Consider the following 22700-nt stretch of genomic DNA (forward strand, 5'->3'; position numbering starts at 1 on the left):
ATTCTCCCAGGCGATGTTGGCTTGATGTGTGAGATTTAGTCGAGTCTCCCACGTGAAAAGATTAGCTGTTTAAGGCACCACTGTTTCTCCTCTGCCCCCAAAACAAACATTCATCCAAAAAAAAGTTCAGTCAGGAGAACCCCCTGTGTCAGGGAGTTGATAGCAGCAGTGGTCGTTGTACCACACAGTGCAGTTCTTCTCAACAAAACAGTGTGAAGCAATTTCCAGATATTTCACTTCCTGGCTCTGTGCAGCACAGAAGCGTTTGAGCTACTTGACATTGTTTACAGGAAATACTTACTGAGGATGAAGGAGAGGAATGCTTGAACTCTCCAGTGAAATGTGCACTCGGGCTTATGGCTTCCTCTCATTATGGTTGGACCAGAGCAGAGGCTTGGCTTCCTTTCTGTGGGGGGAAAAATAACAGGGACATGAAACCAGAAATCTAACGATGCTGAAATCCTGAAAACAAGAACGTTAATCTCTCTCTTCTCTTCTTTTTGTTTTGAGTCCCAATTATATGGGACATCTCTAAACAGCTTATATACAAAATACACACTAGACTATAACAAGGTTCAAAAAAGAGCTAGATAAGTTCATAGAGGACAGGTCTATCAATGGCTATTAGCCAGGATGGACAGGGATGGTGTGTCACTAGCCTCTGTTTACCAGAAGCTGGGAATGAGCGACAGGGGATGGATCACTTGATGATTTCCTGCTCTGTTCATTCCCTCTGGGGCACCTGGCATTGGCCACTATCAGAAGACAGGCTACTGAGCTAGATGGACCTTTGGTCTGACCTAGTGTGGCTGTTCTTACGTTGACCAGAAAAAAAGCAGACTCTTCTTATTTTCTGTGAAAAAAACAGGATGAAGGAAAGCAAAATCTCACACTAACTGTACATTATCAATTGCCAAAAGGTGAATAAAGCACCTATAATTTCGGTTCTGTGATTGGATGAGTCTCCTACAGAATCTGGCTTGGTTTTCATTGGCTAAGAACAGAGTAGTATGGGCTGGTATTATACACTTCTAGTAATTATAGTGTTTGCCTGGCAGCGAATGCTATAGATATATAGCTGATGTTATGGAACAGACCATTCATGTGAGTTATGCCAAGGCAGGAAGTGGGTGGAAGGGCCCATCTAAAAAACAGACTCGCTTTGTCAAACGAAAGACTCCAATTGCACATGCCTCTCTGTTTAAGTGCTCACTTAAATTCATTTGTCAGTAGATGCTAGTCTGTCCTGGAGAATATAAACTGCTTTGAGTCCCCAAGTATGAAATTGTCAGTTTGTGATAGAGGTTTAAGTGCTCCAGGCACTTTACAGTGGTAAGTGTTCATGCTTTTCTCAATGTTTAAAATGCCTTAACTCCTTATAGTATAAGGCTTTACTGTGGTACCACACTTGTGCTACCATAAGGACTTTTTCTTTAATCAACTTAGGAAAATAACCACGCACACAAACCCTAGTAATGTAGCAATGTTCGCACAGGTCAGACCATATTTTATTTTTCTTCTTTTTGTGCATATCAAAAATTCTAAACAACAGTGGGAACAAGCAAAAATGAGTGCACAAGCAAAAATGAGTGCACAGTGACACCGGTTTGCATCTAAACATGTTCAGCGTGATTGTGTGCACTCTTATTGGGAAACTATGCAAATAGGTCCCTGGAATCTTCTCTGGTGCATACAGTTATAGCATCTGTGTGGATGATTGAGGTAAATGTTCCAGCAATGCTAAGGGGGTTGTGTTGCATGTATGTAAAGTAACATACTATACATTCCGGTTAAGCATGTAGCTTGAAAAGTGGCTTTTTTTTAAAATCTACTTTTGGAAGTAATACATGGAACTAGACAGAAATTGACTTTTTTCCAGTTTGTGGACTTTATACACTTAACAGCACCTTGAATATAGTCAGTTTAATGGCTTCTCCTGCATTGTTAGTTGTAGGTCCTACACACAAATGGGAAAAATGAGAAAAAAGGACTAGTATTAAAATTAACAGGAAGAGCCAAGGAAGTTGGGGTTTGCCTGGAAACTGCCTTTAACTCTGTTTTTATCCTAGACAGGGTAGATGTCAAGTCCCTGGAATCTTTAATTCTATGTCAGAGATCACTATCTTCAGTTCTTTGGGATACCAAATGTCCACTGACTTCCAGGCGTGTTCACTTTTGTACAAGGAATATGTATTTTGAAAGCAGAAAGATGGCTATTCATCGTTTCACTGAGTACTTTGAGGAGAGATACTATGTAAAACTATTGTATTTGTATTCAGGCTTTGATTAATTGCAGCTCTCGGCTTTTTTTGAGCGTTGTCATTAGTTTGGGAATAGTTCTCTGTACATTTGCAAAAAGTAGGCGAATGAGACAGCTCGTTAACACGAAGTATAGATCGCCTGCTGGTTAGCTACCCAGCTTTCTTTTAATCTTCAGATGACAATCCAAATGTTTCAAGCTTTGCTTCCTTTGTTTTAAAATAAATTTTTGGAACAATTTCCCAGCAACCCTTGCAAGTTCTTTTCCTAGATCTCTATAGAAGGAGAAAGAGAAATTTCTCAGCTACAACTCTGGGTTTAAATTTTTGCCCTTCATGTAGAGATACATCTGAACTGCAAAGTTCACCAGAGGATCTGAACCTGTCCAGAGTGTTTGGTGATTTGTAACCAGGGTCTGGCTTAAACCACATTATCTCCTAATGACAAGGAGGGAGGACTTAAACTACTCAATGGGTTTCTTTCCTGTGACCATGCAGGTTAAGTGTAGAAGTCATTTGTGGCATTTGTTTCTCTTTCCATATGAAGACTGGACTATTGTAAAAATCTTCGTACGTTTGCTCCACAGATGTCATGGCGTCCGCAGTATCGCAGTTCAAAGTTTCGAAATGTCTATGGGAAAGTGGCGAACCGAGAGCACTGCTTTGATGGGATTCCAATTACCAAGAATGTTCATGACAACCACTTCTGTGCTGTTAATGCCAAGTTCCTCGCCATAGTAACGGAGAGTGCTGGCGGAGGGTCCTTTCTTGTCATTCCACTGGAACAAGTAAGTAATTTTTCCTTAACAAACCTGATTGAAGTTCAGTGGTAATCTTAAAACACAGCTGTTAAAACACACGTTCTATCCCAGGAATCTCTTTAATACCATGGTGACAGGCTGAAGTCTCTGGTATTTTTTTCTTTTTAATTGTGGCTTTCTTGTTTAGGTAAGTGAGACTTTAAAGCCGGTTTAATGAATTGTATCTTTCTTCCATATCATTTAGGAATAAATAAAACATTTGTATGCAAACAGGTCTTTGCTGTAATGGCCCTTTGTATCTTTTAGTCCATATCTGCATTAAGATCGCAATGCTGAGGTCTTCATCAAGCATTACTTAGTCCTTACTAATAACGGACAAATAATTCACTGAAGTAGACAGGAGATTGCCTCAGCAACAACCCAGTGGATTTGGCCCTAAAGCCTAGCACTCTTCCAAAGGAGCTGCTGCTAATGTTGCTACAGAAGAGCCACACCAGGAAACGTGTCTTTCTGAAATCACAGTGTCAGTTGTCTCTCAGCTGTGTTGTGCCTGGTAATGTGGAGTGGTGGATGTAACATTAGCCACTGGAGTGGGTGGCTACTGACCCGTCGTGTAACAGGTATACTGTTGACTTTTGTCACTTTGACCGGATCTTTCTAATTGCACAAAACTGAACACTGTTGCCCCACCTCCTGCCCCGCCTCTTCTCCGAGGCTCCGCCCATGCTCATACCATCCCCCCTTCCTCTGTTGCTCCCTCTCCCCCACCCTCACTCACTCGGTCATATTCACTGGGCTGGGGCAGGGGGTTGGGGTGTGGTAAGTGTTGAGGGTATCAGCTGGGGATGCAGGCTCTGGGGTGGGGCTGGGGATAAGGAGTGCAGGGGGGCTCTGGGCTGGTGGCTGGGGCCCAGGGGTTCAGAGTGTGGGAGGGGGCTCTGGGCTGAGGCAGGAGGTTGGGGTGTGGGAAGGGGTATAGGCTCTGGGCTGGGGGTGCAGGCTCTCGGCTGGGGATGGGGATGAGGGGTTTGGGGTGCAAGAGGGGGCTCTAGGCTGAGGAATTTGGAGTGTGGGAGGGGGCTCTGGAGTGAGGCAGGGGGTTGGGGTATGGGAGGGGTATGGGTTCTAGGCTGGAGGTGTGGGCTTTAGGATGGGGTCAGAAATGAGGTGTTCAGGGTGCAGGAGGGGGATCCAGACTGGGGCAGGGAGTTGAGGGGCAGAGAGGGGTGAGGGCTCTGTCTGGGGGTCTGAGCTCTGGGGTGGAGCCAGGAATGATGGGTTTGGGGTGCAAGAGGGTGCTCCAGGCTGGGGCTGAGAGGTTCAGAGTGTGGGAGGGGGTTCTGAGCTGAGGCAGGAAATTGGGGTGGAGGTGTGGGTTCTGAGAGGGAGTTTGGGTGTGGGAGGGGGCTCAGGGCTAGTGCAGGGTGTGGGGTGCAGGTTCCGGGTGGTGCTTACCTCAGAGGGCTCCCCAGAAGTTGTGACATGTCCCTCGGCTCCTAGGTGGAGGTGTGGCCAGGCTGCTCTGTGTGCTGCCTCTACGCGCAGGTGCCACCCCTGCAGCTCCCATTGGCCGGGAATCGTGGCCAATGGGAGCTGTGGAGCCAGCGCCTAGGGCAAGGTGGGGGCAGCGCAGAGATCCTCCATGGCCGTCCCTCCACCTAAGACCCAAGGGACATGTCGTTGATTCCAGGGAACCAGAGAGAGCCAGGTAGGGAGCCTGCCAGCCCCGCGCCAACCGAACTTTTAACAGCCTGGTCAGAGGTGGTGACCCGATCCACCAAGGTCCCTTTTCAATCGTGCGTTCTGGTCGAACACCTGGCAACCCTAGTTTGCGGTGGCTACGTATCCAACCTGCTCCTTTTTCTCACCCGCATTCCCTTAACCCCATGTGCCTTGCAGCTACAGTGCCCAGTTCTCAAGGCTTCGTGGGCCGTGTCACGCACACTAAGAAGTCCTGCCACGGCGCAGTATCTTGTTAGGTAGCCTCTGTTGTTCTTCTAAACTCAATAGGTTTCTTTGGATGTGCTCTCGAGTTTAAAGAGAGCAATAAAACTGGTATAAAATTTAAGAACTACACTATATCTTTACTCCTTTTCCTCTTCTCTATGAAATTCAGACAATAAAGCCTTTTCCGTGGGTTTCTGTAAATGACAGTTCTGAAAATTTAATTGGCCCTTTCAAACTGGTGCCCTGAATCAGTCATAGCCGGGCAATCAGATGGACATCAATCTCATCTGTCTCTTCCATGGACAAACTGAGGCTCCCTTTCTCAGTCTGAAGGATCCCAACTCCTCATGGACTCAGCTCCTATTCAGATGGGGTTGAATCCTTCATACAGATTTAATGGAGAGGAAAAATTGACCCAGAGTCTCTATAGTGGAAACTTTTGGTTACAGTTTTGAGTATTCATTTCAACTCTCCCTAGGTCTGTCACAAGGTCTTGATGACTTAACTACTTGGCTTCATTATTCCTGCTACCAAATCTTCACAGCATAGTGTGGTGGAGAGATTACTGTGACTTTATAACGCTCTGTTTGTCATCCTCCCGATAGCTTCTACTCGCCTTCTCCAATCTGTTCCACGTTCTGCTTATCACTTTCACATCACGCTGATTAAGTCTTATTTTGTGCTCTGACAGCTCCCACTTAAACTAAAGATTTATTTTAAGTTTTTATCACCTACCCTTAGAACCTTATGAGCAATCAACCTGCAGGAGTATTTATAGTGCACAGTGTTTGAATGTTCAGCTTATAGTAATCTGATGTACAACATGGCCTCTTTTGGTACTGATCTACCCATTACACGTTGTAAGCTAAAGACTGGCAAGTTATGGCTTGCTTAAAAGCAAATCCAATCCATGCTTTTGTTTTCCCTTTAATTTTATTGCTATGTGGTGTATAACTGGCCGTTATCTATGTAAAGCACTTTTATATGTGTGAAGAATGGCACCTACATTTAATAAATAATAAACCTATTGAAGTATTCACCTTTTTTCTGCAGATAACCTTGCACTTTATCTTCCTCCCTGAGACTTGCTTCAGCTGTTAACATAAGTTTGAAAATAAACTACTTCATGCCATTTTAAATTCCTGGCCATTCAGCAGATTCTTCAGAAATGGACTGATGGGAATATACTATGTTCTGTAAAAAGTAATATCTGTCACCAGTGGTCATTCCTGGTTGAACAGCCATTGCTGTGGCTGACTCACTGCTCTCAGCCTTTGCCGTGCCTCTTGGAAGAATTTATTGTATGGCTGCAACTTCACAGCTAAACTCACTAAATATTACCTTTGGTTGGAATGCAATTTCTTACACTTTTGCATGTGCAGCATTGACAGGTTGTAGTTTGCTAGTGACATGAACAGCCCAGCTTTCAATTATCGTGAAGAGACTTAATAAATCTTACACTTTAATCTTGTTTGCTTTGCTTCCATCAGAATAGTAGCTCAACCTTGACCTAATATGCACTGGGCTAAATCAAGTGCTCAGGCTGAAGGAGACTTGGTAACATTTTTACCAGTATCAGGAGGTAGCCATGTTAGTCTGTCTCCACAAAAACAACATGGAGTCCGGTGGCACCTTAAAGACGAACAGATTTATTTGGGCATGAGCTTTCATGGGTAAAAAACCTCACTTGCATCTGAAGAAGTGGTTTTTTTACCCACGAAAGCTTGTGCCCAAATTAATCTGTTAGTCTTTAAGGTGCCATCGGAGTCCTTGTTGTTCTTACCATTGTGTCTCAGCCCCCAGGGGCATCGTACTCCAGCTGGAGGAATGGAAGGTGCCCAGCAAGATGCTACCTTGCGTGCTTTCAGCTCCAGCATATACTGACCAGGAATGTGTTACTCTTTATTAAGGAGTGAGGATGGGCGTGTTGCTGTCCGGTGTGACTTGCCTACTCTGCAGTGCTCCAACGCATCCTGGCTTGCATCATTAGGATGGCTCTTGTGACAAACACGCTGCCAGGCCCATGTTCTGCTTTCCTATCCACAACACCTAGTGCAACTTCTACTGGGGAGGCAGGGTTTTGCCTTTAATATCAATAAACAGACTTGTGACAGATTGAACTGAAATGCAAATGAAGGGAGGTATGGGGGGGGAGATATCTATACTTAATGCATGCTTTTAAAATAAACATTTTATAATGCCTGTAGTTCCTACAAAGTCAAAAGATTCGTTATACAGAAACCTTGCAGGATTCTTGCTGCATGATCAATGAGCTTCAGGCTGGACAGGTTCCAAAATCCATTTGTCTTTGTAAATGAGTGCAGCTCAGGATCATGAACATTGATTGAACACCTCTTTAGCTTTATGCTAAGAGCTACTTTCAGTTTTGGAGTAACTTAATTGACATCATTTTACCCCAACTTTCAGTTTGTCCCAAGTACTTGAGGATGATTTGATTAAATAAACTGGGTAAAGGTTTCTGGCTTTTGGCATGATGAACATAACACTCAGCTGTGTATATTGTACAAGGATAGAAAGCTTCCTGGCCAGCCAGCCATTGGGAGGTAGTGGTACCTGAATATTGCGGCCGGCTGTAAGAACAGATCACATCTGAATTCTTGCGTCACTACTTTCCTAAGCCCATCAGTCTGTTGTTTAAAAAAAATATTTTCTCCAGTAAACTTTCCAGGTCTCTTGTGAATTTGTCTTTAATTTCTTGCGTAGAATCAATTGCAGATGGAGGGAACTGTAATCATCATTTTAATTACAGGCACAGCTTGAATCTTATTAATATTCTAAAAACAAGTCGCTATAGCTAAACAGTGTTAGGCCAGAGATGGAGATTAATGTATTTTTCCTAGTCTATTCAGTGTTTTAGCTACTGAATCTTTTTAGCCTATAATTATGAATATGCCAGCCATACTCCAATAATGTTGACCAGCTGTAAACCTGTAGCTGTTAACCCTTTGTGGCTAACACATCACTTTTTATTTCTGGTAAATCCAACATGGGATCAGTGGATTAGGAACAGACAGTACACTAAATTAGTTGCAGTCTATACCTGGAGGAATCCTCACCAAAGATGTAGAAGTCCTCATGAATATTAAATATCAAGACAGTCATTTCATTCATTCTTATCAGAATAGAGCTTGGTGAAATGTGGAAAACTGCATACGGACTCCTTGGTGCAGTGTTATAATTTCATCATTTTTAAAAATAGAATCTGATTAGTTCATTAAGAGGAAACCAATTTTTTTCTGGAAATAAGCAGCCTGCTAATTAATGTTCATCCAGGTAACCTGGATACGGCAGATCTACTCCAGAATTTAATTTGCTCCTAACTTGCTTTTTCTTTTTGTTCTTGTGCACTGTTCTGCATTAGAAAATGTTTTTAAAGCTACAGTACATTTGCATACTTTGGGCCATATGTTCCCATTATTGCATACCAGAAATCAGTGTAACTTGCTATAAAACCTGCCTTCATGTTCTAAGTATGAGCCAAGCCCACCTGCTTCGTACTCACCAAACCAACTTGAAGCACAGAAAAGGTCCAGTGCAAAAGACTTGCCAGCTCCCTGAAGAGGGTGTGGCCAGATGCACCAAAGAAGTCAAGCAAGACAAAGGAAAATCAAAACTGAAACCCTGAAAACAAACCAAAAAAAACTGTTCAGATTCAAATTGAATGTTTTGTTTTGATGAAAAATTTCTGATGGTATTTTGGCAGGGTGGCTAAAAAGGAATTTGTCATCTAATTTTTTTTCATGAAACACCATTTTTAGACCAGTCTTGTCTTTGCTACAGATTGTGTTATGTAGCAGTGCAGGAGCCTTGGCTTTGATCTTCAGTGAGTGTCCCCAGGTGCTAAAATCTCAGCCAAAAAAAAAAAAATCAGGGCATTTTAAAAAATGTTGACCTTGACTTCTCCCAGCCTCACACAGAACCAGAAATGGAAGGCACTACTCATGACCTATCCAAGGTTTCCATACTATCCAGCTAAAATTACCCTGACCACCTGAGTATCATAGCTGGCTAGAATTGCTCTTCTGTCTTGGTGGGTAGGATGGCGCTATTCGGTGCCCATCCAAATTGGGATTAAACTGCTGCATGTTCAGTCAAAAACGGTACTTCAACTTCTTTCTTAGCACAAAATATGTGGCCCCAGGTCCCTTCTGTAGCTGCAGCATCCCATTCTATTGCCCTCCATCCTCTCCTTGGTAATCATCAGTGGGTCTCCATGGCCTCTTTGCCCCCCTCAGAAGGAATCACTCTTTCCTTTTCAGAAACCCATCCTTGGGGTCTCCCTCCATCAGGTCTCTCTGCTCGCCTCCTGTGACTTCCATCTCAAAAGCCCTGATCAAACTCATCTAACAAATGGAAACCAAAAGAAACTAAACTTGTAAAGAGATCCAGACTTCCTTGTCAGATGTTTGCAACCTCTGTAGTGGCCAAGTTCAAAATTTGCTGCTGCCTAAAATAAAAACTCTTAGATCTTCTGACAGGACATAACTAAGAGCGGGGCAGAGGTAGCCTAATAGTTTAAGTGTAGACGGTCAGGCTAAGACCTTGGAGGACTCAATAAATACGTTTACATAATTTTTCATGTAGACTAGACAAATCTATTTGCACTCTTGAGTGTTTGTGTCGTAAGAATGTGAATGTTTAGCTGCTTCTAGAGGGCTGTTTACATTGGAAAGCAATAACACAGGATTACATTTTCTTTCAATAGATATCTCCTTCCTGTGATCTATCTTCTCCTCACGTTGCCATGTCCTTCCATCTGTCTCTTAAACACAACCGTCCCGTCTCCCCCCGGCTCCTACATCCCATTTTGCATCCTCTCACCTCACACCTCTCCACATTGCTGCATCAGCAAACCGATGAGGATTGCACTGTTGTGGACCCTACAGAACCGGGCTGTCCCACCACTATAAAACTTGTGCTGTCTTTTTTTTTCCAGAGTGGGTGTGGGAGCGTCCATGATCTCTGGTGCTGGAGCTAAAAGGAAAAGAAAAACTAAGCAGAAAGGCTGCCCACTCATCCACATTGTTGTTCAGGCACTGACACAAGAATACAGTCCTAACAAATTACTTCCATTAAAGAGGAGAGACACGGAGAACATCTGTGTGCCCTGACTCAGCAATAGCTCTGTTGCTGTCTCTGTTAGCAGGAGCAGAATAAACACGGGCAAACAAAGCTCATTGTAGCCATGACTGCAGTCCAGCGGAATTGGGTGGGGAACTCTGCACATGAAAATAATTCAGGAAAATGAGCCAGTCATTTGCTATCTAACAGCAATGTCTAGAAATGCACTTTGGTTCATTTTCACTTCCAGGCACAGTCTTTGCAATAAATTGCAGTTTGGACCACAGTCTTGCTAATATAATAGACCTATTTTCTCTGTGCCGTGAAGACGCATGCACTGTTATTTCATTTGCACCTAGATGTATTCATGACACTGGCTGATCTCAATCTCTCTCTCTCTCTCTCTGTGTGTGTATACACACTGTATTTAATTTGAAAAGATATCACACGTTTAGATGCGTCTTTAACATTTTCAAATAAATTCTCTCTTATTACGTGGCAATCATATTAAAGTAATGTCAATTACTTCTTTTATTGCATGATAAAATCCTGGAAATCTTTCTTTTTCAAAACACAAAAACAACTCCCTCCTCCTCCCTCGTTTTCTTGAGCTCACCTTATTTCTCTATGTTGTGTAACATAGGATTTGTGTGCCACTGCCCTCTGCTGGACTGTCAAACCTGTTTGTGTGTTTTTTGGGGGAGCTTATTTACAGAACCTAACTTTTAATGCTGCTAGTAACTTAAGGAGATTTGTCTTTATTTCATGCTGTATCTCTCCTTCGTCTGAAAAAACAAAAAGTATTTGCAACCTTACCAGTAAGTAGGACAAGTAACGGTGTAGAAATTAAATGGTTCAGATTATAGGAAGGCTGTGTGAAGGGTTCCATTTTTACTATCTGCACAAAAGTGAAACATCGTAGTTGGAGGTTTTTTTGTTTTTTGGGGGGGAGAGGATGGGGGAGCAACTTATTTATGCTACGTGTCAGACTTTGTGATTGGCACTCTTGCAACTAAAATACCATTATTTCCCCCAGCACCGTAGCATGTTTGTTAAGTGAGATATGGACGTGTTGGATATTAAACAGGTTTAAGCGCTGTTGCTATAATGAGTAATGCAGCTGACTGCTTCACAATCACTAAGGAATAACTGTTTCAAGGGATATGTTTAGATTCTGGTTGAGAGTGGGCCAGTAACGGACAACTTCTAATAAAGATTCTGAATGAGTGGTATGGCTGTGATCTGGTTCAGCTTGACTCCTTGAGCTCTTTCAGGAAGTCTCAAGCTTTCTCTGGCAGATTGCTTTTTAGGGCTAAACGAGTAGTGTTCATTTTACCAATATTTTTTAAAAAACGACTTAAGTCCCACTTCAGCAAAGCATTGAAGCATATGCTTAACTTCTGTTGACTTGAGGATTTACAGTTAAGCACGTGCTTAAGTTAGTATTGCTCACAAATCAAGAATCAGGCCCCAAAAGTCACAGGATTGGCTTTAAAATCCTGCGATTTTACGAGTAATAAAATTGTTTTTTTTTTTTTACCTTCTGGCTTTTTGAGCCTGTAGGGGCACTTGGCTCAAGTTTTCTTCCAACCATGAGGGCTAGGAAAATGTTTTTTAAAATGGAAGCTGCGATTCTCATAAAACCCTGTGACCCTAGAAGTTGGGGTGCTAAGAGAAAAGCCAAAGGTCCCAAGACTTGTGACAGAATCAAAAGTGGTGGCAACATTTGTAATGTTTCACTGAAATGTTTTCATCTGTTCCTGCTTTTGTTAGGAAAGCGTGGTGGAAGCCTGTGCATTTTAGAGTTAAGGCTACATAGCAAATTCCATTTTAACCCCTCTTTTACAATCTCATCATTTTAGCAAATCTGAGGCATGCTCAGTCTCCAGTCAGAGGTGGACAGGTTTGAAACTTGGAGCACATCCTGATTCAGTCCTTCCCAATTGCTGCATTCAGGGCAGCCACTCAGGTTAATTGCCCTGCTTTCTCTGTCCAGTCTTGCAACCACCTCGGTTTGTCCTGGAGGCCCTGCAGAAGCTCCAGTCTTCAGACATTCCTGTGAATTTGCATCACACCAGGGAGTAGAATATTGCTCACAGCCATTGCTGCAGGAACTCAGGCCAGGTCTACACTACAGCCCTATGTTGGTATAACTACATTGCTCAGGAGTGTGAAAAATCCACAGCCCTGAGCAGCGTAGTTATACCGACATAACCCCCAGGGTAGACAGTGCTATGTCGGCGGGAGAGCTTTTCCCATCGACACAGCTACTGCCTCTCGCGGGGGTGGATTAACTATGCAGATGGGAGAAGCTCTCTTGTCAGTGTAGGAGCAGCTTCACTTAAGTGCTACAGTGGTGCACCTCTTAGTGTCAGCCGCAAGGAAGAACTAGTGCAGTGTTCTGTCTTACTTCTGACACAATGTGAAGACCTGTGCAGAGAGAGCCATTTGCAATGCACAGCACATTTTTGTTGGTCCTTTAACACGTTACGTTACACCTTCACAAGCACCATCTACTGTCACCTTGTCTTATTAGAGAGACAAAGAGGGCAAGGTCATGTTGGTCCAATAAAAGATATTACTTCCCCCACCTTGTCTCTCTAATATCCTGGGACTAACGCTGCTACAACAACACACCACACAACCTGGTCTTATTAACTATTTACATATAAAAAGACACAGCGCACTCCTGTAACACGTGCATTGTGAAATAACCCAACTTTCCTGCATTTGTTAGGAAAAATGTTTTTTTTGTGCAGCCATAAATCCTCAATAGCTGAACTAATCTGTCTCAAACTTGTTTGGTTTTGTAGATTTCCTTCAGACCTAAGGCAGGAAATTGATGTGCACATTCTGAAGTTAGGAACAAGAATGTTTATATATATAAAGCAGGATTTTTTGGGGAGGTTGTTTGTGTTCCATTTAGATTTTTAAACTCTGAAGCACTTTAATTTGATCTAAACTTGCAAGGACTGTGAAAGCTTACAATATATTCCAGGAAGCCCAGGTCACTAATACCCAGAAAAGCAAGAGATGGTGATAGGGAATTCTCGGAGACACCTAATACAGACAGAACATGGGCTGCTAGCCAGACAGTCATGCTTTCTGACCCCTAAAACTGGCTGATCAGAGCAAACACAGATGGTCCTTCACAAACACATCACGTCAGCCACACAGCAAAGAGAAATAAGTATTAGCTGACTCAGAACTGAGGCTGAGAAAGTCTAAGGGCCAGATTTTTAAACGTATTTAGGCAGCTAAATCCCATTTGATTTGGGAGCTAGGTGTTTAAACTCCTTCAAAAACCTGGCCCTTGTGACTAAGCTTTGGTCTACACCAGTGGTTCTCAAAGCCGGTCTGCCACTTGTGCAGGGAAAGCCCCTGGCGGGCCGGGCTGGTTTGTTTACCTGCCACGTCCGCAGGTTCGGCCAGTCACAGCTCCCAGTCGCTGCGATTCACCACTGCAGGCCAATGGGGGCGGAGGGAAGCAGCGCTGGCCAAGGGACGTACTGGTCGCTGCTTCCTGTAGCCCCCATTGGCCTGGGACAGCGAACCGCGGCCAGTGGGAGCCACGATTGGTCGGATCTTTAGACACAGCAGGTAAACAAACCGGCCCGGCCTGCCAGGGCTTTCCCTGAACAAGTAACGAACCAGCTTTGAGAACCACTGGTCTACACTATAAACATATGTCGGTATAACTACTTCGCTCAGGGGTGTGGAAAATCCACACCTCTGAGCAACACAGTTATAGTGACCTATGGTGTAGACAGCACTGTGCCAACAGGAGGGCTTCTCCCGTCGACATAGCTACCGCTCTCGGGAGGTGGAGTACCTGCGCCAGTGGGAGAAGCTCCCCGTCAGTGTAGGTAGCACCTTCAGCGAGCGCTACAGTGGCACAGCTGTAACAGAGCGGCTGCGCCTCTGCTGTGCTGCGGGTGTAGAAAAGCCTGAAGTGTTGCAGAATAACGCATGGAGGTAGAACCTAGGTCTCCCACTCTTCTGTCTAATCCACTAGATTCCCGTGCCCCCAGGCAAAGAGAGCAACAAGAAGCAGGACAAAGGATAAAAAACTTAAGCTGTTTACAACATGCAAAGTCTTGCATCTCTCCTACCATCAAATCCAATGTTAATGTGTATTAATGATTGTATACAACATCAAAGTGCATCCAATGGATTTCTGCTGTGACCCACATGAATACCCAGGAATAAAAAATGTCAAATCAAGGGAGACAATAATGAAATGCAGTTGATACTTTGCCCTGCCCCATTCTGCTGCTTCCACAAAATAAGCTACTTTTTATAGAGGGAAGAATGGAAAATACCTTGCCTGCAGCTATTAACTGAAATAGGGAGGTGTTTATATTCTTCTCTGTCTGTGCGTACTTAACTCTTATTACCAATAATGAGCACTGCACATGCACACAGAGGAGACTGTACCCTGTGTTAACGTCCTTGGAAGGACAGACAGGGAGAATGGAAGTCAGGCATAATGGGCCACTCTGTATCTTCCCCATGGAGAACAGTAGTTTCTAAAAGCTTTTTGTGTGAAACTCCGAAGAGTTAGAAACCAGCTCTTCCCCAGAGTCCTGTGGCTGTTAGTCACATGGTGTCATGACCACAAGTAATCTGATGGTGTCATGGCACTGAATGGCATTTCCAATGGGTGGGGATGAATTGGCTACGCTAGGCTGAAGCAGAACAACGTGGTGTAGCTGTGGGCATGACATTTCACGGGACGGGCCTGATGATCGTCTCAATGGTTCATCTTTTCGCTGCCTTACTGCAGCTAACAATAGATGCTTGTTTCGGCACAGCTGGGAAAGAATACGCTCCGTCAGTACTTAGGTCTTTTGCCGTTGTGCTTTATATAAAAGTAGACAGGCACAGGAGTGTGCGTGCTGGTCTGAGCCCTGGCTAAAGAGTTCAGATATGTCGTTCAGGGGGTGCAGCTCTCGGACCCAGGGAGAGTAGGATTCTTGCAGTGATTTAGAAAAGGCTTTGTGGAAGAACTGTGTGACTGATATATTGCTAGCTCTATAATAGGGTGGCATTTTTGTTCTATGAGCTCTTTAAGGGAGAAAAGACATTTAGTTTATGCTATTGGAAAATCTCTATCTGCCAGTAATTCCAGGCAAAGGATTGAGAGCATGAAAAGAAAAAAATCTTTATTAAAGGCAAAACTAACATCCAAGGATCTTGTTCAAACCAACAAAAGCGAAGATTCCCAGTGGGCGTGCCAGGGGAAACAGCCAGGCTGTCTCCACTGGACAAACTCCATCGTTGCTGTCCCAGATGCAGTTCCATCAGCGTCAGCAATGGTAGGGGCTCTTGCAGAGACAGGCCCCACCAATGTTTTAACCAGCTAGTGGCTAGTCTGCTCTAACGCTCCCTCCGATTGAGTTGCAAATCTTGGCAATAGGAAAGAAAGGTTATGGGGCAAATCTAGTGTAGACAAGCCCTTGTACAATGCTGCAAGTAGCTCGTTGGGACAGGGATTGTTGAGAACCCAGCTTGGGGGTGGGCTTGTGGCATTCGCTGGTACAGTCGAAATGTATAATGAGCAGTGCCAGTGGCCTGTAATTTTATCTGACTGTTACAAAGCGCATGCTAAACTTCAAGCAATTGTGTGACACTAACATGGACTTCGTTAGCTAGAGCTGAGCAGCATCAACTTTGTAAGCAATTAGCAAGAAGCTGAGGTCTTGTTTTCCGCCCAGTGGGTTCCTGCAGCACCTCGGGGGGTGTGGCTGTCTGAGTTGTGCTGTGTACACTATTACTGAGTGGGTGGACTGGCGGGAGGAGCCACTTCCCAGAAACTGGCAGGGGATTGATGTAAACGGAAGTTCAAACTCGTCAGATGATGTCTTACACTTAGGCACCAAGAAGAACGATGGGCTGTGTTGGCTGGTTGGTTGTAACAGACGGGCAGTACAAAACTGGGGGGAGGGGGGAATTCTCTTCTGAAATCCACGCTGGGGGTCAGAAAAGTAACAATCCGTGCTGGCTTGGTGCAGTAATGCTTGTCCAGCACGTCAGCAAGCCTCTCGTCCCAGAGGCGACAGGATGGAGAGGCTAATGCATGGCTTCCCTCTGATGTCCTGGTAAAGGCAAGGGCCGAGCAGAAATGCAGATATGTTCGTGGTTGTATTTCATGGCACACAAATTAAAAACAAGGCACGCTGGAAGTAGAGGAGAGAGCGGAAAGCACAACTGGACTGTAGCAAAATCCTGAATTGAATCCTGGGTTCATCTCCAGTTCAGAGACTTCCTGAAGGGGACTGCAAAGAAGCTGGAAGCAGCTTTGCCCTGGGACTGCGCCTTCTCCTTATGGAGGATAGATAAAGACGCTGCTTATAAGAATGTCACACAGAAGATCCCGCTGACACTGCTCTTGCCCCTGCAACCAGCTGGGCCAGGTAGTGGGGCCTCGCTTTAGGCAGAAGCAGCAGCAAGCTGCTGGGGAGAGGAAGCAGCTGGGCTAAAGGCTGGCTACGGTGTGATGCAGGAGGGAGCACAGATCTGCAGCAAACCCAGCTGGAGATCAGAAAACAGCAGTGAGACAGAAATCACAGCTGACTGTAACAGTCTTTAATGCACTCCCAGGAGAGTTCGGGCAATTGTCCAGGAAGATGGAAGAAGGGTATCTCTGGTCTGGGGAGGAAGGATGGTTGAAAGGAGATGGTACCTGTAATGGAAAGTGCCTCCCTCTACTGCCATCCCATACTAGGAGGGATAGACGCCAAAATCCGATTAGGTACGGCACCAAGTGGGAAAGCCGTAGTGATGGTCAAACCCTCAGGAGGCTTGGAGTTGAGCTCATGTGGCCATCTGGCCGTTTGAGCGCTTATCTGAACCAGACCTCGTGAATCAGCAAAACTTGCCTGGGTCCCTCTCAAGAACAGACTTTCTTGCAAGACTATCAGCAACTGGCTTCGGTCCTGCCTAGATACCGGTGCTTCCTCTGCAGTAATTATAATTCCTGTGGCCTGGGAGAACACTCCACTTCCAGCCACTTTGTGTCTTCTTTGTGGCCTAACGTGTTATGTGCCCATTCGACCTCCAGGTTTTTCAGCCTCTTCTGGTCGCTTGTCATCCCAAACAAAGGAGGGGAAGCCCCAGGGTTAATGTGCTTCCCCCTCCATGGGAACCCCCATTGCACTAGTATTTCCTTTGGGTGGAAGCTGGATCCAAAGTGGGTTGTTCTTTCACAGAATAACCATTGAGGTAAATGCCTTGCTCTGGAACTGGCTCCCTTGACGCCTTCGAGAAGCAGTGGGCGCTGTCTGGGGTTCTCTGCTTGCTGTCCCCGTCACGCTCCCTTCTTATGACCCTCTGACCGCACTCCTGTCCCTGTTCTTTTATTAGTTGTCCCCCGAAATCAGTGGGGTTCTGAGGTCCTGTAGATCCTCCCCTTAGGCTGGGGGGGATCTGTTAGCAATGGGCGGGCTTCTGCCCTCCCAGTTCCCAGAAACCCAATAGGTACAGGGAGCGGTCTGTGTCCTCGGGCTGCCCTGCTGGCTGGAGTGCTCCCCCTTCTCTGGCTGCCCTGCTGGCTGGAGATCCTTCTCCCTTCCTTGGACTGCTGCTGCCACTGCTGCTGAGGGGTAGGGGGGCCTTGCTGGCCAGCCCCCACTCCCCCATCTCTGGAGGGCAAAGCCAGGACCCCACCACCACCGCTACCACCTGTGAGGGGTGCTTCCTGCCTGGCCACCAGGGTTGCTGGAGCTGCTGCTGCTGCCGTTGGAGCTGTGTTTGTCCTGGGGAGCTGCTGGAGCCTGGGGGAGGAAAAGGACTGAGAAGACCACCGGCTGCTGGGGGAGCGCACAGGACTCTGGAACTGGCTCCTATTGAATTGGCTAATTAGTATTAATTTGTATGACTGTAGCACTTAGGAGCGCTAATCCTTGCTCAGGACCCCTTTGTGCTAGGTGCTGTACAGACACAGAACAGAAAGACAGCCCCTGCCCCAAAGAGCTGACAATTAGAGCCCTGCACAGGTACAGAATTAGATCCGTGGGTGCAGATATAAAATGGATATCTGCAGAGTTACAGGTCTCTAGCAACAATGAGCGAGACCAGCAGGGCCATGGCCAGCAAGCGGGCCAGGAACCACAGCAGCGAAAGCAGCAGCATGTTGGGCCACGGCTCACAGGAGCCAGCGCCCAGCTCAGGCAGCCCCTCCGGTATGGCTGCACCATTTGCAGCCCTGCCCACTGGGGCAGGGACCAGGCTCACCAGCGGCTGTCCCTGGTCACGCTAGAGTGTGGAAGCGGCTGTCACACTCCCAGACAGGAGGCCCTTCCATGCAGCAGTGTGCGTCTCCTGTCTGCTCGGAGTACCTGTGTGCTGAAACCTGCCCAACCCTGCTTGGCTGAGGCTGGGGGTAAGGGGTGAAATGGATTGGCAAAGGATGCACAACGATCCGTTTACACTGACACTGTGAGTGATGCAGGAATGAGATGGACCAAGGAGGCTGTTTGGAATCTGGATGAGGTTTCGGCTAGTTTGGTTTTCGGGCTTAATTGAGGATGAGGTCAGAATCTAACACTCCTAAAAGCTCCCAACTCGTGGGAAAATTAGCTATGTCTGGTTCTGGCTCCATCTGAAGTCTTCTCAATGCGTAGTGACCTCTTGCTGCATGCATGAAATGTGACTTAGAGAAATCAAACAGCTTGTTATCCTGCCCCCCTCACTGAAGTCTCAATAAATCTTTCTGTGCAATTGTGGGTCATTCTTGCATTACTCCAGCAGGTATCCCCTTTATTCGGGGGCCCAAACACTGGGGTGTAATTAAGATCCCCTGCACTGGGATGTGTGTGGCTCCTTAAGGGCAATGACTGTAATGTCAGGGAATTTCACGGGGCTTGCCTTCCAGAAATGTATGAAGGCACTAATCCTTCCCAGTCCAGAGTGGGTTCAAGGAAACAGGTGTCTGGAAGGAACAGATGGCTCACGCAGCAACTCAGGGCACCTATGCCGGCAGTTTGGCCACATTAAGCAGGTATGAAAGCCAACAACAGGCCTAGCTGCAGCTGCTTGAAAACCTAATCCAGTTCATATCTGGGCCCCACGTTTGCCTGGCATGCCCTCTATGTGACCGTAACTGTTAATGCTCTCTTGCTTCGGGGGCAAGCGAGAAGTGGAACAAAGGTTGCGGCATGGAAACTTGTTGGCTTTGTGCTATCGGCAGCAAAGAACTATTTAAATCCCTGTTTAGGTCAGCGTGGCAGCTCTGGCTGGTGCCTCTGAAGAGAGTGGTGGGTAGTTTTTTCTACAGCCGCTGGGAAGGTTGAAATATAAAGGGAGTCTTAGCTACACTTCTGTATGCACAGGCAACTGAGTGTAGCTGATGCTTAGCGCTAGACCAGAGAATCTCAGGCACAGATCCATTATCCATGTCTGCAATAGCTGCTCACCCAGCCAAGAGGTCTGTGTACTCAAGGAAAGCTTGCAGTGATTCCTGTTCTGTTCTTTTGGCTTGAAATGTCTTTGCAGCAGCTGGTTGACTTGCACACCCATGGCCTGAAGGACTTTCCTTTGTGCTCCTCCATCCAGCTCAGCCTGACTGACCTCTGCAGGACATGTTGCTAAGAATGAGTTTCCCCAAGGATCTTTACTGTGCTGCAGGGATTGATAATTCTGTAGTAGGCACCTCCCAGCTGCCATACATAAAACAAGCCCTGTTTTGATGAGGTGATGCTGCATCGTGCTGTAACCTTGCTCAGGTAGCCTGGTACTGACTCAGCAGATAGTCCTGGGCCCTCAACCACAGCAATCTGCCTGCAATTTCTTTAACTCACTGCACACTTAGCTTTTCTCCCTCAGAGCTCCACAAACAACCTGCCTTGTTCAGGCCCCACTAGATTCTCCTTTCCCTTTAACTTGTGCAAATCATCTTCCATAATCTGGTAACTTTCTCTAGACTTGCCCCAATGTATAGGAGGACTTTATTGAATTTATGCCATCTGTTGTTCAAATAGCCTGCAAATTTGAGATGCCTGAACACTGAATACCAAGGTGCCACAAAAAAGAGGTTAACGTATCCCCAGCTGCAACGTTCCCGTTCAAAGATTTGATGGTTGTCTGTGGTGGTGACACAAACGGAGTGCCAGAAATGTGACAGAACACATTACATCTTTGGCCTTTTGAACGCACACTTATGTAGGTCTTCTCGGGGAGAACTGGGAAGCCTTGGAACGGTTGCAAGTTCTTCAATCAGAAGACCAGAGAGGATGGCTCGAAGTCAGAACCAAGTGCCCCAGTGCTGGCGTTGAAGTCAACACCAGTGATTTAAGAATTGATTGTAGACACTGAACACAATGATTGATCGTGCTCTCAACGTCCCTTTAGAAATGGCATAAAGCCTTGTTCTTGCTCAAACTGAACATAAAATTCTATGGTTCCAACTGCATATGCTGGTTTTCCATCTGAAGTCAATATTTGCCTAAATACTAACACTCTTCACAATCGGGATTAGTCATGGAGGTGTCCACACTAAGCATGGGGGCTCAGATACTTGTATTTACTGAGTGGTACTAGCAGAATTGAGACGTGGCATGAACTTACTTTCTGGGCAACACTTAAATCTCCTTTAATTCAGTATCCACAAGCAATTGTAGACATGGGACAGAGGATGGAAATGACCTTGGATGCCTACCCAATTGTGCTTCCAGGGCAAGGAGCTAGACATGTGGGGACACAAGCATTCAGACTTGAGTACAACGTAGCCTAGAAGACAGAGCACTGGACTGAGATTTGGGAGACCTGGCGTTTGTTCCTGGCTCTGCTGCTGGGCAGGTTACTTCACCTCTCGGGGCTTCAGCTTCCCCATCTGAAAAATGAGGCCAGAGATACTGTATCCCTTTGTAAAGTGCTTTGAGATCCATGAAAGAAAAGTGCTATAAAAATGTCGGTACTGAATTTTAGCATTGGAACCAGCAGATACGAAGGAAGATTTCAGATTGAAAACTTAGCTCCTTGTGTAAACAGAAGCTTCGAAAGGAAAATCAAATATTCTGCCCAATTCCTTCGTTGTATTTACAGGTAAACGTGTCTGGGTCAATTTGTAAGAGGAGTTAAAACTATACAGGACATAATCTGCAGGTTTGCACATCACTCTAGCACTGTGAAAATAAAATGCTGTTAAATGTAACGTCCCATAGGAGCATATAGTATGTGGATTGCCAGTGTTTATTTGTTTAGTCCATACAGCAGGCTACAGTTGTTATAACTCAAATACTTGCACCCTCTGCTGGTTAAACTATGTCACCTTTAGGAAAGAACGGTTTCTCGTTACCAGTCAAGATAGATTTTTTTTTTCCCCATTATGTACGGAATCCAGTTTAACGGGGATTTTGTTTGGTTTTTTGTCTTTTGAAATAACAAGCTTGATCTTGGCTACTGTTCTGGAATAAATGTAAATACCAATTCAGCAATGCTTTGTGTTTTTAATTTGTGCAACACTTTAATCTATCTAAAGCTTATGCATTTGTTGTTATATTTTAGATTAGACATCTCTTATGCTTTGTAGACCTATCCTGCAGTGATTAGTAAATAAGAAATGTCCTGCAGTGGAAGGGAAGTAAGAAAAAACAATTGTCCGCATGTGGGAGAGGGAGGGCTTTCTTGCTGGTTACCCAGGAAAGTTCAGGTAGTTAACATGTTAGAAGAGGGCAAAGCAGAAGATGTAATATCTGTGGCTAACCAAACTCTCCTTATAGCCATGCAAGTGTGGTAACTGGCACTTAGATCTTTCACATGTCCATAAGTGTCATGAAATGTCTGTTTCTTTCAGCTATTTATCACTAACATACTTTTACAGAGGATTAAGTTCTGTATGTGCTGATGGACTATTTTTATAAGGGAAGTGATGCGAGGTGTGCCTTAAAAATGTTCATGTGAACAAAACCCCAAAAATAGACCTGTGCAACTTTGCCCCATTGTAACTAAGGAATCTGGCAAAAAGGCCCAGAGGTGTTGTTATAACTTTTCATCAGAAACATTAATTTAACCTTCTACATTAACATTTAGAAACATTAATTTAAGCCATGATATATATCGCTCTGAGATAGACTGGTATTAGTCTCATTGTACATTTGGGGAAACTGAGTCATGGAAACATTAATGATTTATTCAAGGTGAGAGTTGGTGGCAGAGCCAGAAATGAAATCTTGACTCTCAGCCCCCTGCTCTCATCCCTGGACCATGCTCCCATCCAACTGGAATAAGTAGATCAAAATAGTGTAAAAAATTCAATGGGATTCTTCTGCATTTAGTTACAGGATGCTTGAGCAGAACGTCTGAGTGTGAAGACATTACATCTAAAATACCATAAAAGGCAGTGGCTGGGGGCGGGAGGAAATATTCCTAGACAGTGTCTGTTAGCTGATCTGACATGTGTGAAATGAGCTTGTCACATGCAGAATGGCAGGGCATTGTGGGGCGTGTCGACAGGATTCAGCTAGCTGTGTCTCTTGTCATTCTGTCTCTTTCTTCACTGGAATTTTGCAAGTACTCTTGCTAGGGCAAATTCTGAGAGGGAGAAGCATGTAGGTGGCTGGTGGAGAACCTAGACTAGCAGAGGGAGCATAGGCTCCAAAAAAATTGCAGAGAGGCTACCGAAGAGGAGCAGGAATAGCTGGTGTGGTTTTTC

At 45.2% G+C, this 22700-nt stretch overlaps 1 protein-coding gene across 2 annotated transcripts in view; it reads left to right on the forward strand.

Moving 5' to 3' along the window:
* Positions 1-22700, forward strand: part of CORO2B (coronin 2B) — a 126467-nt gene that overhangs the window by 60808 nt on the left and 42959 nt on the right. For both annotated transcript variants that reach the window (XM_050967586.1, XM_050967585.1), the window contains exon 2: positions 2846-3046. In XM_050967586.1, coding sequence (XP_050823543.1) covers positions 2846-3046 — 201 coding nt within the window. The remainder of the gene's footprint in view (positions 1-2845; positions 3047-22700) is intronic.

Source organism: Gopherus flavomarginatus, chromosome 9, assembly GCF_025201925.1.
Source record: "Gopherus flavomarginatus isolate rGopFla2 chromosome 9, rGopFla2.mat.asm, whole genome shotgun sequence".
Taxonomy (NCBI): Eukaryota; Metazoa; Chordata; order Testudines; family Testudinidae; genus Gopherus; species Gopherus flavomarginatus.